Here is a 23,510-nt window from a genome sequence, read left to right on the forward strand (position 1 = left end):
ATGTAGAAAAAGATAATAAATTAATTAAATAAATAAAGATCTATTTAATTAATAGAAGAAGTAGGATAATTAAATAAATAAAAATATTTATTTAATTTAGGAAAGGGATAATTTAAATAAATAAATGTATTTATTTAAATGAGAAATAAGGCTAGAAGAGGATAAATGAATTAATTAAATAAATAAAAAATTATTTAATTAATAGAAGAATTAGGCTTAGATAATTAAATAAATAAAATATTTATTTAATTAGACATGACAATTTTGAGTGTCTACAATAGCTATCCGACATCATTTCATCAAAAATCTTGTAGCAGATGGACAGATCGAACTTCAGTTTTGTAACAAAACGAATGATCAGCTAGCAAATGTATTTACCAAAGCAATTTCAAAAGAAAGTTTTACTAAAATCAAAGGTTTATTGTTCATCACTAAACTAAGTATTAAGGGGGAGAATGATGGTGGTAATGCTTAGCTGCTCACCATCATTCTGGAAAAGTATGCCAACCCAGCACCATCTATTCACTACCACTGGAAACTTCTACAAACTTCAGTTTACTGTGGTGTGTCTCTTTACAAACTGAGATCTCATCATCTAATGCAATCTGATTTTGACTTGCCGTGCACTGCGAGTCTATAAACCGCCCTTTGTGACTATAAAATAGGAGCTATTGTAATGGTCTGATTATCTTAGACAGAATAGATTAGAAGAAGCTGAGTATTAGAACATAGAAGCCCCAGTTTTAGCACTCTCTCCATCTCAATATCAACATATTGCCCACCCACAATTGGGTCTGTTGCATACATCAGAGTGCCGGCAGCTTACAACTCTCTCACCCAGTCCACCATAATTGTTTCTTCAGGTTGGAGAGAGAGCTCAACAGGTCTCCTTCCACAAGCAATCTCCAAAAGAAAAATACCAAAGCTAAACACATCTGTGGTTGGGCTGGCTTTTCCTGTGTGTATGAGCTTCGACGCAATGTACCCCAACGTTCCCACCACACGAGTAGTATGAAAGTTTTTTTTATGCTCGTACAGACGTGCAAGACCGAAGTCTCCAAGCTTTCCATTGAGCTCTGAGTCCAGCAAAACGTTGTTGGACTTGATGTTTCTGTGCACTACACGACGTTCCCATCCTTCGTGAAGATACAACAAACCCGCAGCGACATCTTACAGGACTTTGTACCTGTGAACCCATTCGAATACATTTTTTGGCTTTCCAAATATCTTCTTGTCCAGGCTCCCATTTGGTATGTAGTCATAAACTATGAATAGCTGCTTTACTCGCCTGCAGAAGCCTCTGATCTGCACAAGATTTCGATGTTGAAGACGACAAAGACTGGAGATCTCTGCTATGAATTCCTTTATCCCTTCGTCTGTTTCTCGAAGGATACATTTCACCGCTACTTGGAGGCTGTTTGTGGACAGTACTCCTCTGTAGACTCGACCGAAGCCTCCGGATCCCAAAACCCCTTCGTCTCTGAAACCCTTTGTTGCAATATGCAGGTCTTTGTACTTAAACCTGTGAGGCCAGTACTCCATCTCCAATTCTTCAATAATATCTCTGTGCTGCTTTCTCTTCCACCGCACAATTAATGCTACTACCACCGCGAGGAGGACCAAGCCAACTATGGTAATAAGATCAAATTCTAGTACCATTCTAGAATTTGATCTATTCTCTCTGTGTAATGAGCTCACGTAGTTCCCCTTCCCACGGCTCTAGAGCTCTCTGGCAAAATCAAAAGCTTTCTGGTTATTCAAAAATAAAATCAGAAGGAAAAAACGAATCATATATTTGTAGTATTCGTGCTTAACTGGTAAACAAGCTTAGCACCACTCAGTCTACCTATTAAAACACTTGAATATTTCTGCACCAGTGACGTAAATTAATGTGTGGTGGAAATGGAAAAGACAATTTTAGATTCATGAAATAATTAGAAGGGAAAGTTATCATCAACATTGGTAATTGCATAAGAATTATGCTGCTGCTGAGCTAATAGGCCTTAGTGATACAAATGAGATGGTGAGGAAGGAATTAGGAAATGCTGGTCCTTCAGCTGTCTATTCCTGCGTCAATGATTAGCGTACTAAAGACGACTACGGTAATATGGGATCGGTGGTCGTCTGGTCAACGATCGATAACCTTTTTCAGTCAATGCTGCGTAATTATATCTTTGGAGAAATTGTTAGCCTTTCTAATGTAACTAGGTAGAGCTTTGATTAGCAATTATTTAAGGGTATTTTTGGAGAGTGAAAAAATTTAGACTAGTCTTAGTTTAGTAATTCGTTTATGTTGTGTGATATATTCATGATATAATATATAATAATTAGTTTTTAAAAAAGTAATTTTTTTTTTTAATTTAATAGTTGAAATTGTGGTTTGTAATAAAGATGACAATAATGGGTTGGTGGTCGTTTGGTTAACAATCGATAACATTTTCCAATTAATATCATGTAATTACATCTGTGGATATATTGTTAGTCTTTCTAATGTAACAAGATAGAGCTTTGATTAGCGAATTTTTTTCTTTGACATCAATTATTTAGGGACATTCTTAGAGAGTGAAAAAAATTATACTAGTGTTAGTTTAGTAATTGGTTTGTGTTGTGTGATATATTCATGATATAATATATAAAAACTAGTTTTGATAAAAGTCAATTTTTTTTTTTAATTTAATAGTCGAAATTGTGGTTTGTAATAAAGATGACAATAATGGGTCGGTGGTCGTTTGGTCAATAATCAATAACATTTTTCAATCAATACCATGGAATTACATATGTGGAGAAATTGTTAGCATTTCTAATCTAACAAGATATAGCTTTGATTAGTGAATTTTCTTTCTTTGACACCTCCAATTATTTAGGGAAATTTTCAGAGAGTGAAAAAATTTAGACTAGTGTTTGTTTAGTAATTGGTTTGTGTTGTGTGATTTATTTATATATAATAATTAGTTTTGAAAAAAGTCAATGGGTTTTTTTAATTGATAGTTGAAATTGTGGTTTGTAATAATTAGATGTTGTTTTAGGGTTTCTATAGAAGGTTTGTGTCAAATATATTACTTGGAAAATATTTCTTGTTTATATATATCTATTTTGTCTATAAATTGTGTGTATGGTCTTGTTATTATATCTATGCATTATATCGTGTTAAATATGGTAGAATTGTCAGTAGCCTAAGATAATAATAGGATCCTTGATTTAATTTATAAATGTCCAGTCCTCTTTAACTATTTTGGGCATGATAGGAGTACTATTCATGTCTAAAGCAATTGTGTGTTCTCATGCATGTGCGCATTGCAAGAATATGATTTTATTGGTACTTCCTCTATGGCTTGTTGATGTCTATGAATAAAGTATATGATAATGGTCACAGTATGTCATTGCAAACAAGGAGAATATCTTTTTGATAAGTAATCAACCTATCTTCCATGTAAATGGGATAAGTTTGCAAAAGATTATGGAATGCTCATACTAGATTATGAATCAAAATGATAGAGAGGTTTAATTTGGGATCTTAAAGTGATTTCATATAGACTTGCATATTGTGAATTTCCTAGGTTTCCATTCATGCAATTAAGCATTATTAATTTTTGGAATTCATTAAAGGAAGCCCATTCGGTAATGAAATAGAACTCTATGACATTTTTCTTGTAGTTGATGCCTCGTGTCTAGCCATAAGTGAGTCTCCAAGTATGACTCTAACATGGCTTCTTTTTTTAGCATGTCCTTTCCACTACAATCATGATTGGGAATAAGATTTTCTTATGGATGGTTCCTTATAGAGTCACACTAATGTAGGAGCATCTAGGATGTAAGAGTAATCTTCCATCATCAAAAACTATTGTTTATTTTTTAATAAAAGAAACTAACTATTTTTAGTTATTTGGCATTTGTGCACACGTGGACATGAAACCTTACAAAGACCTCTAGAATGGTAAAATGATGCTAATGGTGAAGAAGTCACTTCAATGCCATTTGTCATTTGTGAGATATTAATATTTTAATTTTTTTAAATCTATTTTAAATATTCAAAGTCAAATTTGAGGCACTTGGAGGTCCCACATGGGCCTAAAAATTGGTCAAAAATTAAAATATACTTTAGGCATATTTTATGGACAAGCACCTTTCTGAGAACTTTCTAGTGATATGTAATGATTGATAATCTATGGTTGGATCAAAATTATGACCCTAGATAGTTGTACTACCAAATTTTGAATTTTAAAATATCTTCTTGAATGGCAAAATGGATTGTTGGATTTCTGGCACCCAAAATGGGAGTTACAATTCTTTGAATATTCTAGGATAGTTACACATTCCAAATATATAAATAAAATGATGGTTACAAAGGATAGTTCAGAGTGTAGATTCTGGCTTTAACTTGTAGATTTTGTAATAAAAAATCTCATGTAGTTGTAGCTTGTTCGTTTTCTAAGTATTCTATTTCATGTTTATTGAAGCAATAGAAAGCAAATTAATTTCTTTCTTGCAATTTTTTTTGTAATTCTCTATTGTTGTGTTGCTTATGAGCATTGGGTAGTGTAGTGCCCCACGTCACATCCCTTCATCCCATGTGTATAATTGTGTTTAATTTTTGTATTGTCATCCTTCTACTTATTGTTTGATTTTTGTTTATTAGTTCCCCCTAGAGGACCCATGCTAGCTCTATTGGTATATATATACAAGAGGACCAAAAATGTTGTGTCATTCTTATATTTTTATGTACTTTCTTTTATATTTCAATAATTACTTTTCTAAAATTTTTGGGGTAATGCAGAGTGTTGAGACATTTTAGGTCTCTTACATATTGACCCAATTTTTTATTTATTTTAAGTAACATTCCTCCTTTGTACTCATAGTTCCACAAGAATTGGAAGAGGAGGATGATTCATTTATTTCTTATATTTGATGATAATGATTTCTCCTTTGTATGCAAACTGATCCAAACATTTGGATTCATTTATTTGTGTTTTCATGTGATCTTGCTTGTCTTTATGTGAAATATCTATTTTGTGTAATGTCATTCCATGATCTTAGTGCACTGTAATTTTATTCAGCCCAAATTATTTGGACAGTTGCACTTTGCACAAACATTCATGCCTGATGTGCTAACATCCAATGATAATTCCCTTTTCATAACAATTCAAAACATTGCAAAAATCTATCATTCTCTAATAGTTATGGTTTATATTTTCTACGCAATTCCTATGGGGAGAAATTACTCAAGATAAAAGTGAAATATGATTGATTATCTACTTAGTATTAATTTTTGTGCTTTGAAATAGAAGAGATTTACAAACCTATGGAAATTGGTATATGCCAATCATCAAATTGTTTTATCCTTTATAGTATTTTCTTATCTTTATATATTAATGAACATAGAGTAGAGAGTAAAATTATTATTTGAATTGGACACTACATAATAGTTTATGTGTTGCAAACATTGCCTCCATTTTTTTTACATTAGAATACATGTATTTTTTTATAATTAGCAAACTATTTTAATGTCTTATCAAAATTAATATTACTAATAATACTAATGAATTGGATACTACATAATAGGGTATATTAATGAATATAGGGTAGAGGGTAAAATGATTCTTTGAATTAGATACCACATAATAGTTTATGTGTTGCAAATATTGTTTCCTTTTTTTTTACATTAGAATGCATATATTTTTTTATAATTAGTATACTCTTTTGCTTTCTTGCCAAAATCAATATTGCTTCTAATTATATTAATGAATTGGATACTACATAATAGGGTATACTAATGAATATAGGATAGAGGGTTAAATGATTCTTTGAATTGGATACTGCATAATAGTTTATGTCTTGCAAACATTATCTCCATCATTTTTACATTAGAATGCATATATTTTTATAATTAACAAACTCTTTTAATGTCTTACCAAAATTAATATTACTAAAAATATTAATGAATTGGATACTACATAATAGTTTATGTGTTGCAAATTTTGTTTCTATTTTTTTACATTGGAATGCATATATTTTTATAAGTAGGAAACCCTTTTAATGTATTGTCAAAATTGATATTCTACTAATATTAATAAATTCAATACCACATAATAGGGTATACTAATGAAATAGGGTAGAGGGTAAAATGATTCTTTAAATTGGATATTGCATAATTGTTTATGTATTGCAAACACTGTCTCCATTTTTTTTACATTGAAATCCATATATTTTTACAATAAGCAAACTCTTATAGTGTCTTGCCAAAATTAATATTACTACTAATATCAAAATTTTATAAATATGTATCTAAAATAAAAACATAAATAATAAATATATTATAATATTTTCTCTAATAAAGGATTCAATATCATGTTGACTACAAGGACTATAAGATACACAAAATGGATCTACATTGGAAAAATTGTAGCAAAAATTAAGAAAATACAATTGTTAAATTATACAAACCCTCATAAATTTGAAAACATGGACTATACTGATTATAGGATATATATAAATAATTGAATTTTTGAAAAGGTTTTAGAAACTTTCAAGAAAATGCAATTAGAAGATTCAAAGAAAAATTCCACAACTTGGTTGTCTTGACATTAGAGATTTGGAATACGGTATGAAGATCTATCAAACTATAACATGAAAATGAATTTTCTGAAATGTTGTTGTTATAGAGGCACTTTTGAAATACATATAAAACATTGTAGGATAAATAAATCATGTGAACTATTTGACACAGTGCCTCAAAGAGTTGTTATTTTACGTAATGCACTCTAATTAGAAAAGTTACATCGTTACCCTCAAAAAATCTATCAACCTTTGGAGTGAAACTGGGATGGGTGACCTCCTAGGAAGGCCCAATGCTTCACCTAAATGAGCATCACCTAGATGAAATGAGTTTTAAGTGGACTATTAATTCTCATGAGAGATGGGTTCTTATGAACCACTACTCATGAAACATGAGTCAATGAGTTTGACTCAAGAAACTACATAGTCAAATTTTGATAGTGATATCATAATTTGACTTGCTATGGAAAATATCTCCTACTTATCAATAGATGAGTGAAAGGGTCTCTATAATGAATGATTCATAAGGCACAATATCTTTTGAAGGTTTTGCAAACAGATTTTCAAGCTAAGGCTTGAGTTTAACCTTGGAGTAAACTCTATGGTTAAGCTTGCTTGAGTTGGAGAAGTACTCAGATGAGTGACCTCCCAGGAAGGCCCAATGCTTCACTTATGTGATCATAACCTTAATTCAATTACTATTAAGTGGACCATTCATTCCCATGTGATGTGGGTTCTTGTGTACCACTACTCATGAAACATGAGTCAATGAGTTTGACTCAAGAAACTACATAGTTAAACCTTGATAGCAATATCATAATCTGGTCAGTTTTTGTGGAAATACCTCCTAGTTATTAATAGATAAGCTAAAGGGGCTCTATAACGAATGGTTCATAAGGCACAACACTTGCTTAAGGTTTTGCAAATGGGGTTGCAAGCTAAGTGAGTTTAATCCTATCAGAAACTCTATTGTTAAGCGCACTTGAGTTGGAGTAGTACTAACCTCTCGGGAAGGCGCAATGCTTCACCTCTATGAGCATCACTAGATGCAATGAGTGTTATGTGGAGCATTCATTCTCATGAGAGATGGATTCTTGTGAACCACTACTCATTTTACATGAGTCAATGAGTTTGACTCAAGAAAATACACTATTGAATCCTTATAGCAATATCATAATTAGAAGAATAAATTTAAATTAATTAAATAATTAAAATTATTTAATTAATAAAGAGAATAGTTAGTAAAATTAGTGATTGTAGGTATGAGACAATTTTAGGTGTGTATAGAATGTATACTATTGTGGCTACTACTACACCCCAATAGCAATTGAGAAGATTTTTTTACTATAACATGCTTTGTGCCATTTACTTAATGGTATGTTTTTTCCTTTTTGCAATACCAATTGAAGAAAATTAAGAAACAAAATAAACATTTTACTTAAAAGAAGATACAAATTTCTATTCTTTCAAACTGATTATAAAAACTTCTTGACCACATGATCAAGGATAAAAAATGACCAAAACGTTAAATGCATTATAGTAGCCTCATTATATATAGGTATTGGACAAATTAGATGATTTCATGCAAAATTAAAGTTAACAACTTCATATAAATTCTATTTGTAGAGCTCTTATTTTTAGCTCCTTAAACAACAACTTTATTCCCATGCAAGTGGGAGAAATTATTGTTCCAACAATCTTCCTATTAATTTCAATCCCTAATGGATGCAACACAAAACAATGATATTTTTTTCTGGCTTTACCAAGCTTCTCTCATACTTCTTCTTTTGACTTCTGCAAGCTTCTGAATCCTTTAGAATATTTAATTTTTTTTAAGGTTATCATTTGACTTCGTTACAAATTGAGGACTTCACCTTTTCAGAGGTGGCTTCACATTTTGTAGGGGATACTAGGTCTTTTGTTTGACTTCAACCTCCTCTTTTGAGGCTCAACTTCACCTTATTTAAGAGGCGTCTTATGAGAATTGACTTCATTAGCTATGAAAATATGTCACCCTTTCAACTTGGGCGGCTTCCCTTTAAACCTTCATTGCTTGCATTGGCTTCATGCCTCAATGCCAAGGGTCAATCATTCAAACTCTATGTTTAGACTAGTAGTGGCAACAATATATTTTTCCTTACTACTATGGCTTCAACTATGTGGAAGATGTCAAACACAACTCTTTCGATGACTTCAAAAATATGAACTTTGCCCTTTCAAGATGGTGGCTTCCCCTATGCAAATGGGGGATTTTTTTTGGCATGTGCATGCCCTTTTTTAAAGAATGATCTACACCTTCTTATTGTTGCAATCTCTTTCAACGTTCATTGAATTCACCTCCTTTTTCTATGACCTTCTTGCCTTCACTGCAACTCCTTTTGATAGAGGCAAGTTCTTTTTTGAAACATGGGCGACTTACACTTTGGGTGATTTCACTTTTAATTTTCTCAAACTCCACTTCCCTAGGTTTTTCCTCCTTAACCACATGAAGAAAACTTCAATCACTAATGGATGAAACACAAACCAATGATATTTTTTCCTTACTTTACCAAGCTTCTCTCATACTTCTTCTTTTGACTTCTACGAGCTTCTAAATCCTTTAGAATATTTAGTTTTTTTAAGGCCATCATTTGACTTCCTTACAAATTGAGGACTTCACCTTTTCAGAGGTGGCTTCACATTTTGTAGGGGATGCCAGGTCTTTTGTTTGACTTCAATCTCCTCTTTTGAGGCTTAACTTCACCTTATTTAAGAGGTTTCTTATGAGAATTGACTTCATTAGTTGTGAAAATAGGTCACCCTTTCAACTTGGGTGGCTTCCCTTGAAACCTTCATTGCATGTATTGGCTTCATTCTTCAATGCCAAGGGTCAATTATTCAAATTCTATGTTTAGACTAGTAGTGGCGAGAATCTATTTTTCTTTTCTACTATGGCTTCAACTATGTGGAAGATGTCAAACACAACACTTTTGATAACTTTAAAAATATGAACTTTGCCCTTTCAAGATGGTGGCTTCCCCTATGCAAATGGGATATTTTTTTAATTTTTATTTTGCATGTGCATGCCTTTTTTTAAAGCATGATCTGCACCTTCTTATTGTTGCAATCTCTTTCAAACTTCATAGACTTCACCTCCTTTTTCTATGACCTTCTTGCCTTGACTGCAACTCCTTTTGATAGGGGCAAGTTTTTTTCTAAAACATGGATGACTTACACTTTGGGCGATCTCACTTTTAGTTTTCTCAAACTCCACTTCCATGGTTTTTTCCTCCTTGCATGGCAATTTTATTCTCTTTGCAATTTCCCATTGTGGATGCTCACTTCTAGGTAGTCCGCCTCATTTCAAGCCGTTGCAAATCATGAAAAAATTGTACCTTGTAATAGGGAGTTGAGTGATTGTTTTTAAAGGTTTAAAACTAGCACTTAACTACTGCAAATTGATGGTATTTTTGAGACATGTAATCATTCATGAATGCATGAACCAAGTCACTCCTTGTCAACGAATGATTTGTTTGCTACATCTACAACTTTTTGGCTATAATTAGATTTTTTTATTCTTTTTTTAATGATATCTCACGTTTATCATTACAAAGAGCCTACTTATTTTTTAAGATATAGGTATTACCATGAGTTTTAAGCTATATTAACTTTTTAATAATTAATGATTAAATTATTTTTTAAAAATAATTTTACATTTTTTATTAAATATTAAATTATTATAACATATTCTTTTATAAAATTGATATGTATTTGAAATTTATTTAATAATTAAATTGTTAATGATATGTATTATATTGAATTATGAAAAAAATATCTAAAATTACTTTTGATCTTTATATTTATTATGTTTTTGTATTTTATAAACTTTAACTTCATGTATTTTAAAGCTATGAGATTTCCACAATCCATTTTGTGTTTCTAGTGTATTTTTTCTGAATTCGATTGTGTGTATATTTTTCCCATCAACGTTTCGAATCACATTCCGTGATTCATCATCGGGATGAAAAGAATTCCCAAGACATGATTCATGTATTTTATTTACCTAAAATAAAATTTTACAATGAAACTTACATGTATATATAAAACTTTCATATATTTTTATTTATGTAAAATAAAATTTTATAATAAAACATGCGCATGTGTATATATAAAACTAACTTCTAAATATGAAATGCAACTTCTAAATATGTCACTTGTGAATTGTGTTCCTGGTCTCTGATTTCTGATAACATAGGTTAAAACAGAGTACATATATAGACTAAAAACCAAAAATCTTAGTTACAAATAGATCTATAACCGGAGAATATTGCATGCATTGAGTGCATATAGAAAACGTTATTCAAACTGCAAAAGTTAAACAAAGTCGTTAATGGTGAGGAAGGAATCAGGAAATGCTGGTCCTTTAGCTGTCGATTCCTGCGTCAATGATTAACGTAATAGAGACGACTACGGTAATATGGGGTCGGTGGTCGTCTGGTAAACGATCGATAACATTCTTCAGTCAATAACGCGTAATTATATCTTTGGAGAAATTGTTAGCCTTTCTAATGTGACAAGGTAGAGCAAATTTTCTTTGTTTAACACTTACAATTATTGAAGGATATTTTTCGAGAGTGAAAATTTTTAGATTAGTGTTAGTTTAGTAATTGGGTTGTGTTGTGTGATATATTCATGATATAATATATATAATTAGTTTTTGAAAAAAGTCAATGTTTTTCTTTTTTAATTTAATAATTGAAATTGTGGTTTGTAATAAAGATGACAATAATTGGTTGGTGATCATTTGGTTAACAATCGATAATATTTTTCAATCAATATCGTGTAATTACATCTGTGGAGAAATTGTTAGCCTTTCTAATGTAAGAAGATAAAGCTTTGATTAGCGAATTTTCTTTCTTTGACACCTCTAATTATTTAGGGACATTCTCGAAGAAAGAAAAAATTTAGACTAGTGTTAGTTTAGTAATTGGTTTGTGTTGAGTGATATATTCATATATAATAATTAGTTTTGGAAAATGTCAATGTTTTTTTTTTAATTTAATAGTTGAAATTGTGGTTTATAATAAAGATGACAATAATGGGTCGGTGGTCGTTTGGTCAATAATCGATAACATTTTTCAATCAATACCATATAATTACATACTTGGAGAAATTGTTAGCCTTTCTAATGTAACAAGATAGAGCTTTGATTAGCATATTTTCTTTCTTTGACACCTCCAATTATTTAGGGAAATTCTCAGAGAGTAAAAAAATTTAGACTAGTGTTAGTTTAGTAATTGGTTTGTGTTGTGTGATATATTCATATATAACAAATAGTTTTGGAAAAAGTCAATGTTTTTTTAAAATTAATAGTTGAAATTGTGGCTTATAATAATTAGATGTTGTTTTAGGGTTTCTATAGAAGGTTTGTGTCAAATATATTACTTGAAAAATATTTCTTGTTTATATATATCTATTTTGTGTATAAATTGTGTGTATGGTCTTGTTATTATATCTATGCATCGTATCGTGTTAAATATGGTATAATTATCAGTAGCCTAAGATAATAATAGGATCCTTGATTTAATTTATAAATGTCCAATCCTCTTTAACTATTTTGGGCATGATAGGAGTACTATTCATGTCTAAAGCAATTGTGTGTTCTCATGCATGTGTGCTTGTGTATGTGTGCATTGCAAGAATATGATGTTATTGGTACTTCCTCTATGGTTCTTTTATGTCTATGAATAAAGTATATGATAATGGTCACAATATGTCATTGCAAACAAGGAGAATATCTTTTTGATAAGTAATCAGCTTGTCTTCCATGTAAATGGGATAATTTTGCAAAAGATTATGGAATGCTCGTACTAAATTATGAATCAAAATGATAGAGAGGTTTAATTTGGGATCTCAAAGTGATTTCATATAGACTTTCATATTGTGAATTTCCTAGGTTTCCATTCATGCAGTTAAGCATTATTAATTTTTGGAATTCATTAAAGGAACACCATTCGGTAATGAAATAGAACTCTATGATATTTTTCTTTTAGTTGATGCCTCATGTCTATCCCCAAGTGAGTCTCCAAGTATGACTCTAACATGGCTTCTTTTTTTAGCATGTCCTTTCCACTAAAATCATTATTGGGAATAAGATTTACTTATGGATGGTTCCTTATAGAGTCACACTAATGTAGGAGCATCTGGGATGTAAGAGTAATCTTGCATCACCAAAATCTATTGTTTTTTTTTAATAAAGAAAACTAACTATTTTTAGTTATTTGGCATTCGTGCACACGTGGACATGAAACCTTACAAAGACCTCTAGAATGGTAAAATGATGCTAATGGTGAATAAGTCACTTCAATGCCATTTGTCATTTGTGAGATATTAATATTTTCATTTTTCAAAATCTATTTTAAATATTCAAAGTCAAATTTGAGGCACTTGGAGGTCCCATATGGGCCTAAAAATTGGTCAAAAATTAAAATATAATTTAGGCATATTTTATGGACAAGCACCTTTCTGAAAACTTTCTAATGATATGTGATGATTGATAATATATGGTTCGATCAAAATTATGACCCTAGAAAGTTGTACTACCAAATTTTGAATTTCAAAATATCTTCTTGAATGGGAAAATGGATTGTTGGATTTCTGGTGCACCCAAAATGGTCCTTTTGTTGCAATATGTAGGTCTTTGTAATTTAATCTATGAGGCCAGCACTCCATCTCCCACTCTTCCATAATATCTCTGTACCAGTTTCTCTTCCACCACCACCAGGAGGGGGAGGATGCAAGCGATTGTAATGCCAACTATCAATCTGAAATTTATCATTCTAGTAGCCCGCAGTCTTAGATTTTACAGATTTGAGGTCATTGAGATCGACACTAATGTGATTGATCTGAATTATGAATTCGGACGACAACACCTAAGTAAGAACCTGCGGGATTGTGGATGAACAAAATAGCGCAAAATAGAAGAAAGCCAAATATTTAAAAATCCAACATATAGTATTTCATGAGATTCCAAGGGTCACAAAAACCCCTTGAGAATCGAAGCCCAATAGTCACATTTGTTTATTACATAATAAAATCTAAAAACTACGAAAATTTCAAAAAACTATATGAAATTTTATCCTAACTTTAACTAGCCATAACTTTATGCTCGGGACTCAAAATTACGAGCTGTTTAAATTGTTGGAAAGGTCTCTAAGAGTTAGGAGCGAAGTCCTGCAAGAATGTGCATAAAGGACAGGCCAAACTTTCAAGGGCTGAAAATGCCCCGGAGGATTTCAAAATTGACAATTACTAACATATAGAAAAACTAAAAAAAAAATATAAAAATATTTCAAATTTTCTTTTGATCATTACTCCCCCCATGAAGAGAAATGTTCTCCATTGCATCAACACTCTGAATGAGATGAGGGAAACAGAGTTGAAGCTGCTCCTTGGCAAACCACTTTCCTTGTTGAGCGATCTGCCTTGCTCGAACCACTTTGTATAGATAGATCTGCTGTTGTTTGAGTGTTTTCACCATGGTGTCCACAATCTGATCACATTGGAATGGAGAAGTTTCACCTGGATTCAATTATGTAGTGGAAATTGTTTCTGCCACATCTACAACATCTAATAGTGGAGGAAAATATGGCTTCAAGAGTTCCACATTGAAGACTGGATGAAGACCTAGAAATGGGGGTAAATTAAGCTCAAAAGCCTTATCACCAACTTGCTTGATTGTGTATGGTCCATAATGCAGAGGGTGAAGCTTCCTATTGGCACCCTGCAATCGTTCCTTCTGAATATGCAACCACACCTTGTCCCTGACTTGAAAATTATGAGGAGTACGATGCTCATCATGTCTCTCCTTATATTTCTTATTGGTATGCTCCAAGATTTCATGGACTTGTTGTTACAGATGATTAATTCTATCAATGATTTGGGCTGCCTTATCATCCTCCTTACCAACACATGGAAGCAGATCAAGTTGAATAAGTGTTATGGCAACATCCATGGGTGCAAGTGGTTGATAACCAAGATAGACCTCAAATGGACGGTGACCAATGAAATTGTGGATTTCCCTATTGTATCTATGTTGTACGTATGGATGACTTTCATCCCATGTGCAGGGATGTTTTGAGTGATACATGCGTAGGATGTGAATGATCATCCGGCTCACTACCTCTGTCTGGCCATCTGTTTGAGGATGGAAAGCAATAGAGTTCGTTAATTTTGTGTCCATCTTTTCCCATAATGTGGACCAGAACTTACTAAGAAACCTATTGTCCCTATCTGAAATGATGGTATTCGGCAAACCAAAATGATCCCAAATGTGTTCAAAGAAAAGCTTTGCAGTATCCTCTGCAGAAATTGTTTTTGTACAAGGCACTATTACTACCATTTTTTAGAACCTATCTACCACAACATATACACAATCATTGCCTCTTTTGGTGGTAGGAAGACCAGACATAAAGTCCATAAAAACTGAATGCCAAGGTTTTTCAGGAACACGAAGTGGTGAATACAATCCAAGTTTATGGTTGGCAGGCTTAGCAATAGCACATGTGGTATAGGCTTGAATATAAGAAATGACATCATTTCTCAACTTTGGCCAATAAAAATGCCTCTGAAGTATAGCAGTAGTCTTACCTATGTCAAAGTGACCAACAACCTTACTATAATGAGCCTCCCATTTCAGGTTTTGCATTCTGCATTGGGCACACAGATTTGGCCAAGGTGACAAAGCATTCCATCCTGCAAATAGAAATCATTCACTTGATGTCCCTTCACCAATTGATTATAAACATCTGTAAATTCAACATCATTCTCATACAAGCAAGCCCAGGCTTCAGTTTGATGACCACATGAGTCCAATACCATATTGTAGCTATAATTGGAGGCCTGCTCAAACAGTCTGCTACTTTGTTAGTGCTTCCCTTCTTGTGGAAAATAGTGAGATGAAATTGTTGTAGATAGGATGACCATCGTTGGTGTCGATCATTCCGCAACTTCCCTTGTGTTTGCAAGAATTGAAGAGGTTTGTGATTTGTGTGGATGACAATCTCCTTACCCAAAATATAATGTTTCCGCTTCTTACAGGCTTGAACAATAACATACAGTTCCTTGTCGTAAGTGGCATACCGACGCATTGTATCAAAAAAAGTGGCTATGATATGCAACTGGGTGACCATGTTGCATAAGGACAACTCCCAAGGTATATTCTGATGCATCGGTTTGTATTTCAAATGACTGTTGCAGGTCAGGAAGAGATAAAACTAGTGCAGAACATAATCTTTGTTTTAACTCCTCGAATGCTTCCTGTTGAGCACTTGTCCATTTAATCTTTTCCTGTGTTCCTCCCCGCAATGACTAATTTAGAGGCCAAGACAAATGGGAAAATCCCAACACAAATCTGCAATAAAAGTTTGCCAGTCCAAGGAAACTTCGTAACTCTGTGAGATTTCTAGGAGATGGCCAGTCCTTAATTACTTGTATCTTCTCCGGGTCAACATGGACACCCTCACTATCAATAACATATCCCAAGTATCTGATACCCTGCATACCAAAGGAGCACTTTTCTTTGTTTGCATAAAGCCCATGATCTTGTAAATTTGAGAGAATTTTTTCCACATGTTGCAAATGTTCATCCCAATTTTTGCTGAAGATGAGTATGTCATCCAGATATACCACCACGAAATAATTAGTGAATGGCCTGAGTACATCATTCATCATTCTCATGAATGTCGCTGGGGCATTTGTTATACCAAAAGGCATCACTAGCCACTCAAACAATCCCTCTTTAGATTTGAAAGTTGTCTTCCACACATCAATTGGTACTTGATGGTATCCTGATTTCAAATCAATTTTTGTGAAGAATCGGGCCCCTCTAAGCTGGTCCAAGAGGTCATCTATCTGGGGAAGTGGGTACCTATTTTTGACTGAAATTTTGTTCAAGGCCCTATAGTCAATACAAAGTCTCCAAGTTCCATCCTTTTTCTTTGCCAAAACAATGGGACTACCACAGGGTGATGCACTTGGACGAATATGTCCTTTCTTAATCAATTCTTGTATTTGCCTCTATATTTCATCATTTTCTAATATTGATCTACGATAGACCAGTTCATTAGGCAATGGAGTTCCTGGTATCAAATCAATAGTGTGTCTTACTTGGCAGCGTGTAGGTACCCCAGTTGGCAACTTAAACAAATTCTCATATTTTATCAAAATTTGGTCCATTGATCTTTTCTGTTGTGTTGTGGTGTTTGTGATGGTATTGGAATTATATACAGACTTCCTTTCTTCTTTAGAACAAATCATTAATAATATGAATGTTCCTATTTTGGCAACCAACCTCCTACATTGCTTAGCACTAATCAAAGAGGTAGTGTATGCAAGGCTTACCTCTGGTATTCGGTATTTCTTCTCACCTAATCTGATTGTCATGTTGTGAGGTCTAGATTCCTAGACACCATGGTGCTAGTACACATATGGTTGTCTGAACAAAACATCACAAATATCTAAAGGAGCCACATCACAGATTACTTCATCTTTGAAAGGCTTTATAGAGTAGGAAATGCAACACTGTTGGTGCACTTAGATATCTCTCCCTTGACTTACCCATCCCATAGAATAGGGTTGCGGATGTGTTGTTGTTTTCAAATTCAATCTTTTCACGGTCTCTGCTAGTATTAGGTTCTTTTGACTTCCACTATCAACAATAAAGTGCAGGGCTTTTCCTCCGACCCACATTTGTGAGTGAAACAATCTCTTCTCATCCTCTCGGGGCAATACCTTTGTAGTAGCTACCGTTGCATATGGATCAGCCTCAATGACCTATTCATGACTTTCTTTTGGGCAAGATTCTGCCACTTGAGGTTCTTCCTTGTCCTCATGTGTCTCCATCATTAAACTTTTAATGGTTCTGCAACCTTTTGTGTTGTGAGAGAGACTCTTATGGAATTCACACCACATATTGTTCTCTTGTGTCTTCTTCATACCCCATGCCTTTTTCGTTGGTGAATTGGGAGAATATTCCTTGGAGGTTTGTTTCCACGTAGTTTTGCTACCTTCACTCTTCCATATATTATTTGCAAAGTTATCCCTCCTTCCTTTCTATTTGAATTTCTCCTCAATTTTTGGAGCAAATTTATATGCACTAGGTAAAGTCTCTATGTTCAGGAATTCCATTTTGTTTTGAATATACCTATGGAGTCCACTCTGATATTTTAAAACCAGGTGCTTCTCACAATCTTTGATACCAAGTTTTGTTGTTAAAGTATGAAACAGATTAGTATATTCTTGAACAATTTGGTCATTTTTTGTCTAAGCAATTGCCACTGCATATATTTTTGTTCATATGTATCTACACGAAAATATTCTTCCTTTATGTGCTCCATGAACTCTTCCCATGTGGGTTTTTGATAAAAGATGAAAGTAGTGCCTCTTTCTATTGCCTTGGTTGCTAACTTCACTTCCCAAGAATCTTTCACGTGATTTTCAGCTTTGAGAAGAGTGAAAGTTATCTTCTCTTCATCTAAGAACTGGTTGAAAGAGAAATAACTTTCTGTTAGGATTAATGATAGTCCCAAAGACACTGAGAGGGGGAGGATAAGTGTTTAACCGGTTGACAGAACATTTAAACTTATTAAGAACTTTGCATCCCAAAACAATGTACCGATAAATAAGAAGTAATTCATCAAATAAGAATAACAAAGATAGCATAGAGAACACACCATAACACAAGATATTTAATGAGAAAACCCAGTGTGGGAAAAACCTCGGTGGGATTTGTGACCCACAATATTCACTCACTGGCCAATGAATAAATATTACTTACAATGACTGCTCAATAAAAGTCACACTGACTACAAAAGTGGATTATGAAATCCAATACAATGTACTGCTTCAAATCAACATCAACTATGCCAGGTTCAGTACCAGTTTAAGCTCAGTCTATAACCAAAACCTTATACAAAATTTGCCTTATGCATTCACATATAACATCCTTCCTTTTTCTTATTTTCTACATTCTCTCATACCATCATACTTGAAATGACCTATAAGATCTCATACACATATATGAGTCTTGTACAATATATCATGTCGGCTTTACAAAAGATAATTACATTAAAATACAATAAACAAAAATTTATTCCATGTCGGCTCGGGTGCCGGTATATATTGTTGTTGCTGTAGACGTATAAAAATGACCATATTCCTAAATGAATATTTTATGTTCATTTCTCTATTTGATTAAATCCAATTTAATTAAATTATCTACATTCCTCTATTAAATTAAGTAAATTACTCAATTTATTTAAATTAAATTCACTATACCCATTTAATGAATAAATCATTTTATTCAAATAAATCCTCCTATCCACTTTTAATTAAATTCAAATTTAATTAAATAAGTTATCCCAAATTGAATAAATCTAATTTATTTAATTTCCCCAAATTGCAACCAAATTGAATTAAATCATTTATTTCAATTAAATCCTATTATCCCTTCATCCACTTGCAAAATCCCAAACCCCTTTCTAATCCCTTCTAGAATCTTCTAATTGCTTCTAATTAACTTAACCCTCCTCTAAACTTTGTCACATCCCTAAGCAAAGGGAAGTCACTTCTCAAAAACCTTAAAGTCTTTGATAACCATTGAAGGTTTTCAACCTTCAACCACTAAAACCCTTAAAGTCTTTGAAAACCATTAAAGGCTTCCAATCTTCAACCACTTAATCCCCAAAGTCTCCAATAACCATTAATAGTTAATTCAAACCTTCCCACATGGTTAAAACATTTGTTTTGACTCAACCTCTATCCAACCCAAGGGTCTCATCAGGCCTTTAATGCTTTGACCATGATTATCTCTTAATCATTTGCACAAAGGTTTATCCTTGGATTAACTCTTAATCCAGTGGGTAATCCTAATTTAGACTTGACCCTTAGCCTTTAGATAACCATGAGGTCTTCTTAGGCCTTTAATGCCTCCAACCTCTTCTTTCAACCCAATCCTATGTTGATACTTGTCACCATTTCATTGGTACAAATTGTGCACATGGATCCCCAACTTTCAAACTTGGCCCTTGATTAAACCTTTCAATCCTGACCATCCATTGCCCTGTTTGTGCTATAAATAGAGCCCTCATTCCTCCATTCTGAACAATCATCTTTCAAATTTGAAGTATTATACTTATGCTCAAATTCTTTCAAGCTTTCATTTCATATATGCTCATCATTTAGCCTCTTTTAGATCATAAATTAGACTAATAATGCATGCTTAGAATAATTTCTTTATCATTTTAGTTCAATCATAGACTAAATATAGTATGCTAGGATAGTATTCATACTAATCTTGTCATCTTATAGTTAGTTTATTGCATTTTAGCATCATACATAGCTTAAAACACATCTCATACTAAAATCAATCAAAAGCATCTCTCGTTCTCATATTTTCCATCCCTAAACCATTTTGCTCAGTGATCTGAGAGCAAAAATGTTGGTTTGAGGGACATTGTGAGATAGAGAACCATGAGACCCTCCTTGGGAAGCTGAGTAACACTACGTTACTCCATAGCTTGCATCAAGAAGTCATGTGTGTGTGTGTGGAATAGTATTCTAACATATTTTCATATATTAAGTTTTATTCGCCCACTTTTCCCGCATACATTTCTGGCGCCCACCGCAGGGCTCGAACCCCAATAACACATCGGTTTTTGAAATTGATCATTTTTGCAGTTCCGCGGGAAACGAGAATCAGTGCATCAAAAAGATATATTAGCGCATCCGCCTAACAGTGTAGCGCTTCTAGCCTACTGTTTAGCGCATGAGCTCTCTGTCTTAGCGCGTAAACACTTTTCCTTAGTGCATGATGTTGTCTAACAAATTTTTCTATAGGTGTCGACGCGAACAAAACACATAGTAGCGCATATACCTAACAGATTAGCGCATCCGATCCACAATGTAGCGCATGTAATACATCTTCCAGCGCGTATAATCTAAACATTAGCGCATCAGATTCAAACTTTTCCTGCATGACTGACCGCGGGAAAAACAAAAAAACAGAGTAGCGCATGCAACACGCAGAGCAGCGCATCCCAGTAACAGAATAGCGCAGGAAAACAATTGTATAGCGCATCTGGAGCATATTGTAGCGTGTATAGTTTGTTCTGTAGCGCATCACAGACAAAAAAAAAAAAAAAAAAATAAATTATTGTAACCGAATTAAAATTCTAGACTTGTAGAAGTCCCCCGAATCAACTAACGATTTTATCTTTGTTATTGTTTGCAGGGCTATAACGGTTTCTTGCAGGTAAAGCGCGGAAATTCACTTTTACATCAAAACGATTTTTTTTGTTGACCTCCAAAAAAAAAAAACGAAAATTTTGCTTTGTTGACCTTTTTTTTTTTCACTTTTCTAGATCAGAAAATTTGTCCTTTAAAGATTAAAAAGAACATCATGTTTTTGTGGAGCAACATCTCTGCATAGATTTTAGCAAATCACTGGTTTGAAAGGATAAAATAAGACCTCATTGTTCGCTTTGTCTCAAAAGTGGAAGATATATGCTCTCCCCTTAACTAGGTGATCAAAAAGCCAAACCACTCTTACGCTTTCAGTACTTCACGCATTTAAATCTTTTAGTAGGCCTGCCTTCCTGAGGAGTTGCAATCAACTCTTAAAGTCGTTTATGGCCGGTGTGAAGGGAACGACCTAAGTGGGAAACGGCTTTGACGCCAAGAATTCCAACCCACTATAATCAAATGTGGAAAGTGACAAAAGTCCTTTTCAACGGTTGCGCGCAGTAATTAGCCTTCCCCCAGTATCCTCGAGATACATAAAACCTTTGTTCTAAAGGTTGGGAAGCCTCCTGAGGGAGTTTATCACTGACGGCCGAACGGGAAGCCTGATTACGAACCATAGAATTAGAAACTTTGAGCCGAGTCAGTAACCAAACATTGTAACATCATAGTGCAAGGGTGGGGAAGAATCCGCCCCCAAGATTACTCACCATATATCTCCCAAGATAACTACTCAATTGTGAAGCAATTCACTTTGGGTTAACTTCTGGCAAAAGGCAAAAAAACGGGCACCCCCTAGGGGGTGACACGGCTGTTTGAGCTGACGGAGTATCGAGACTAGTGGGCTATGATGTTATTAATGACCCTTGAATAAAGAGTCTTTCTGAAGTGTTTTATTTTGTATCCAACCTGTTAAAACATTGGGGATTTGAACACATCCTCGCAGAACATACACTTTCTGTTAGATTAGGCAAAATGACTGTACTTTGTGTGCCATGCTTGCATTTTTTATTTCAGAAAATCATCCATCATACTTGAAAATTTTCTCAACAAAATTCAAAATCCTCACAAAAACACAAAAAAAAGAAAAATCAGGGCCGTCTAGTGCATAAGAGCAACATCTTAGCGCGTGTAATAGTTCTATTAGCGCATTCAAACATCAAATTAGCGCGTACAACTAAAACAGTAGCGTTTCAATCCTACGGCAAAATAGTGAACAATCCTTTAGCGCATCCAAAACACATTCTAGCGCGTATCAGGAACATATTAGCGCGTAGGTACCCACAGTTAGCGCATAAAACAAAACAGCTAATGCGTATCAGGCCCAGTGTAGCGCGTAGATTTTTCGAAACAAATTCCACAACATTTTTCATAGTCCTAGTTTAGCGTGTGGCAGCTACATCTTAGCGCGTGGAATATATATATTAGCGCATTCGTCAAAACAGTTAGTGCATCTAAAGCCCAGTATAGTGCGTATCTTTTCCAAACAAACTTAAACAACAAATTTCAACAGCATGAGTTTTAGCGCATGAGACAAACATCTTAGCGCGTGGAAACCATATTTTAGCACATTAACCGAAACAGTTAGCATTTGTCAATCCCAGTCTAGCGCGTGAATTTTTCACCCGCTAGAGCAAAAATTTTCCAAAAATCAAATTTTAGCGCGTAATTAGGGGCAGATTAGCGCGTGTGCTTATTAGTTTAGCGCATTAGAAAAATTCAGTAGCGCATTCAACTTATGTTCTAGCGCGTAATCCAAAACCAAAAAATAGAGAGTTACAAACTGAAAAATTTTGAAAAATTCAAAAACATTTTAGAGGACCTTTTCGTCAAAAAAATCATCTTCTGTCAAACCAGAGTGACAAAAACAAACCGTTAAAAACTTTTCTCAAATTCAATTTGTGTCAAACAAAGTTGTCAGAATCTGAAAATGAATCAAGTAATAGAGGACGTCTCTCCTATCATAATCCGGAAAATTTTCATCATCAGTATCAATCAAATCCTTTAACATCTTACGGATTTTATCTCCAAAACACTTGTCTAAAAATTTTCAAATTGTCAAATCCAGTTTCCAAATCGGGAAACTTTTTATCCATATCATTTGACACGCTTTATCGTGAAGAGATATCTAAAACTTCATTCTGATAAAATAAAATTTGAAATTTTCAAAACAAGAATCAACTAAATCCAAACAAATCAAAAGAAATCATTGATCACTCATGCATGACTAATCCCCTTATTCTAAGAAGAAAGAACCTCTATCGTAACATCACGTTGAAGAAACAACAACCTAGCTTTTCCAAATTCATCAAGAGAAATAAATTTTTATACATCAATCGTCAACTCTTCAAATCCCATCGGGTATTTCTTCATCACGTCAAACGTTATATCCAAAACAAATCCAACGAATTTGACAAAGAACCCCTAAAAACAAGAGCATACTGTCAAAAGTCTGCTTTTAATCAAAAGATAAATCGCGGAGGAAAGATCAATCCAGCATTCCTGCCCAACGAGTGCATCACATATAACACATCTCGACCAGAACCACCAACGCCCGAACGACACATCGAAGAGGCTTTTGTTCCTTTCATCACTGAAAGCTTCTACTAAAAATGCCTGTTACTCGCTCTCAACGAGACAAACAAAGCGAGGCACACACAGAATCAAGTATGAATCGAAGA

General features: G+C 33.7%; 1 protein-coding gene across 1 annotated transcript; it reads right to left on the reverse strand.

The window, feature by feature from the left end:
• Window positions 1-1,170: 1,170 nt before the first annotated feature.
• On the reverse strand, window positions 1,171-1,659 carry LOC131049528 (L-type lectin-domain containing receptor kinase S.1-like). Its single transcript, XM_057983605.1, has one exon. It carries the CDS (start codon window positions 1,657-1,659, stop codon window positions 1,171-1,173), a length of 489 nt encoding a protein of 162 aa, XP_057839588.1.
• Window positions 1,660-23,510: the final 21,851 nt, after the last annotated feature.

This window comes from Cryptomeria japonica, chromosome 11, assembly GCF_030272615.1.
Source record: "Cryptomeria japonica chromosome 11, Sugi_1.0, whole genome shotgun sequence".
NCBI lineage: Eukaryota > Viridiplantae > Streptophyta > Pinopsida > Cupressales > Cupressaceae > Cryptomeria > Cryptomeria japonica.

Excerpts from the sequence above, each read along its gene's own strand:
- LOC131049528 (XM_057983605.1), bottom strand. The coding sequence starts at position 1,659 with ATGGTACTAGAATTTGATCTTATTACCATAGTTGGCTTGGTCCTCCTC.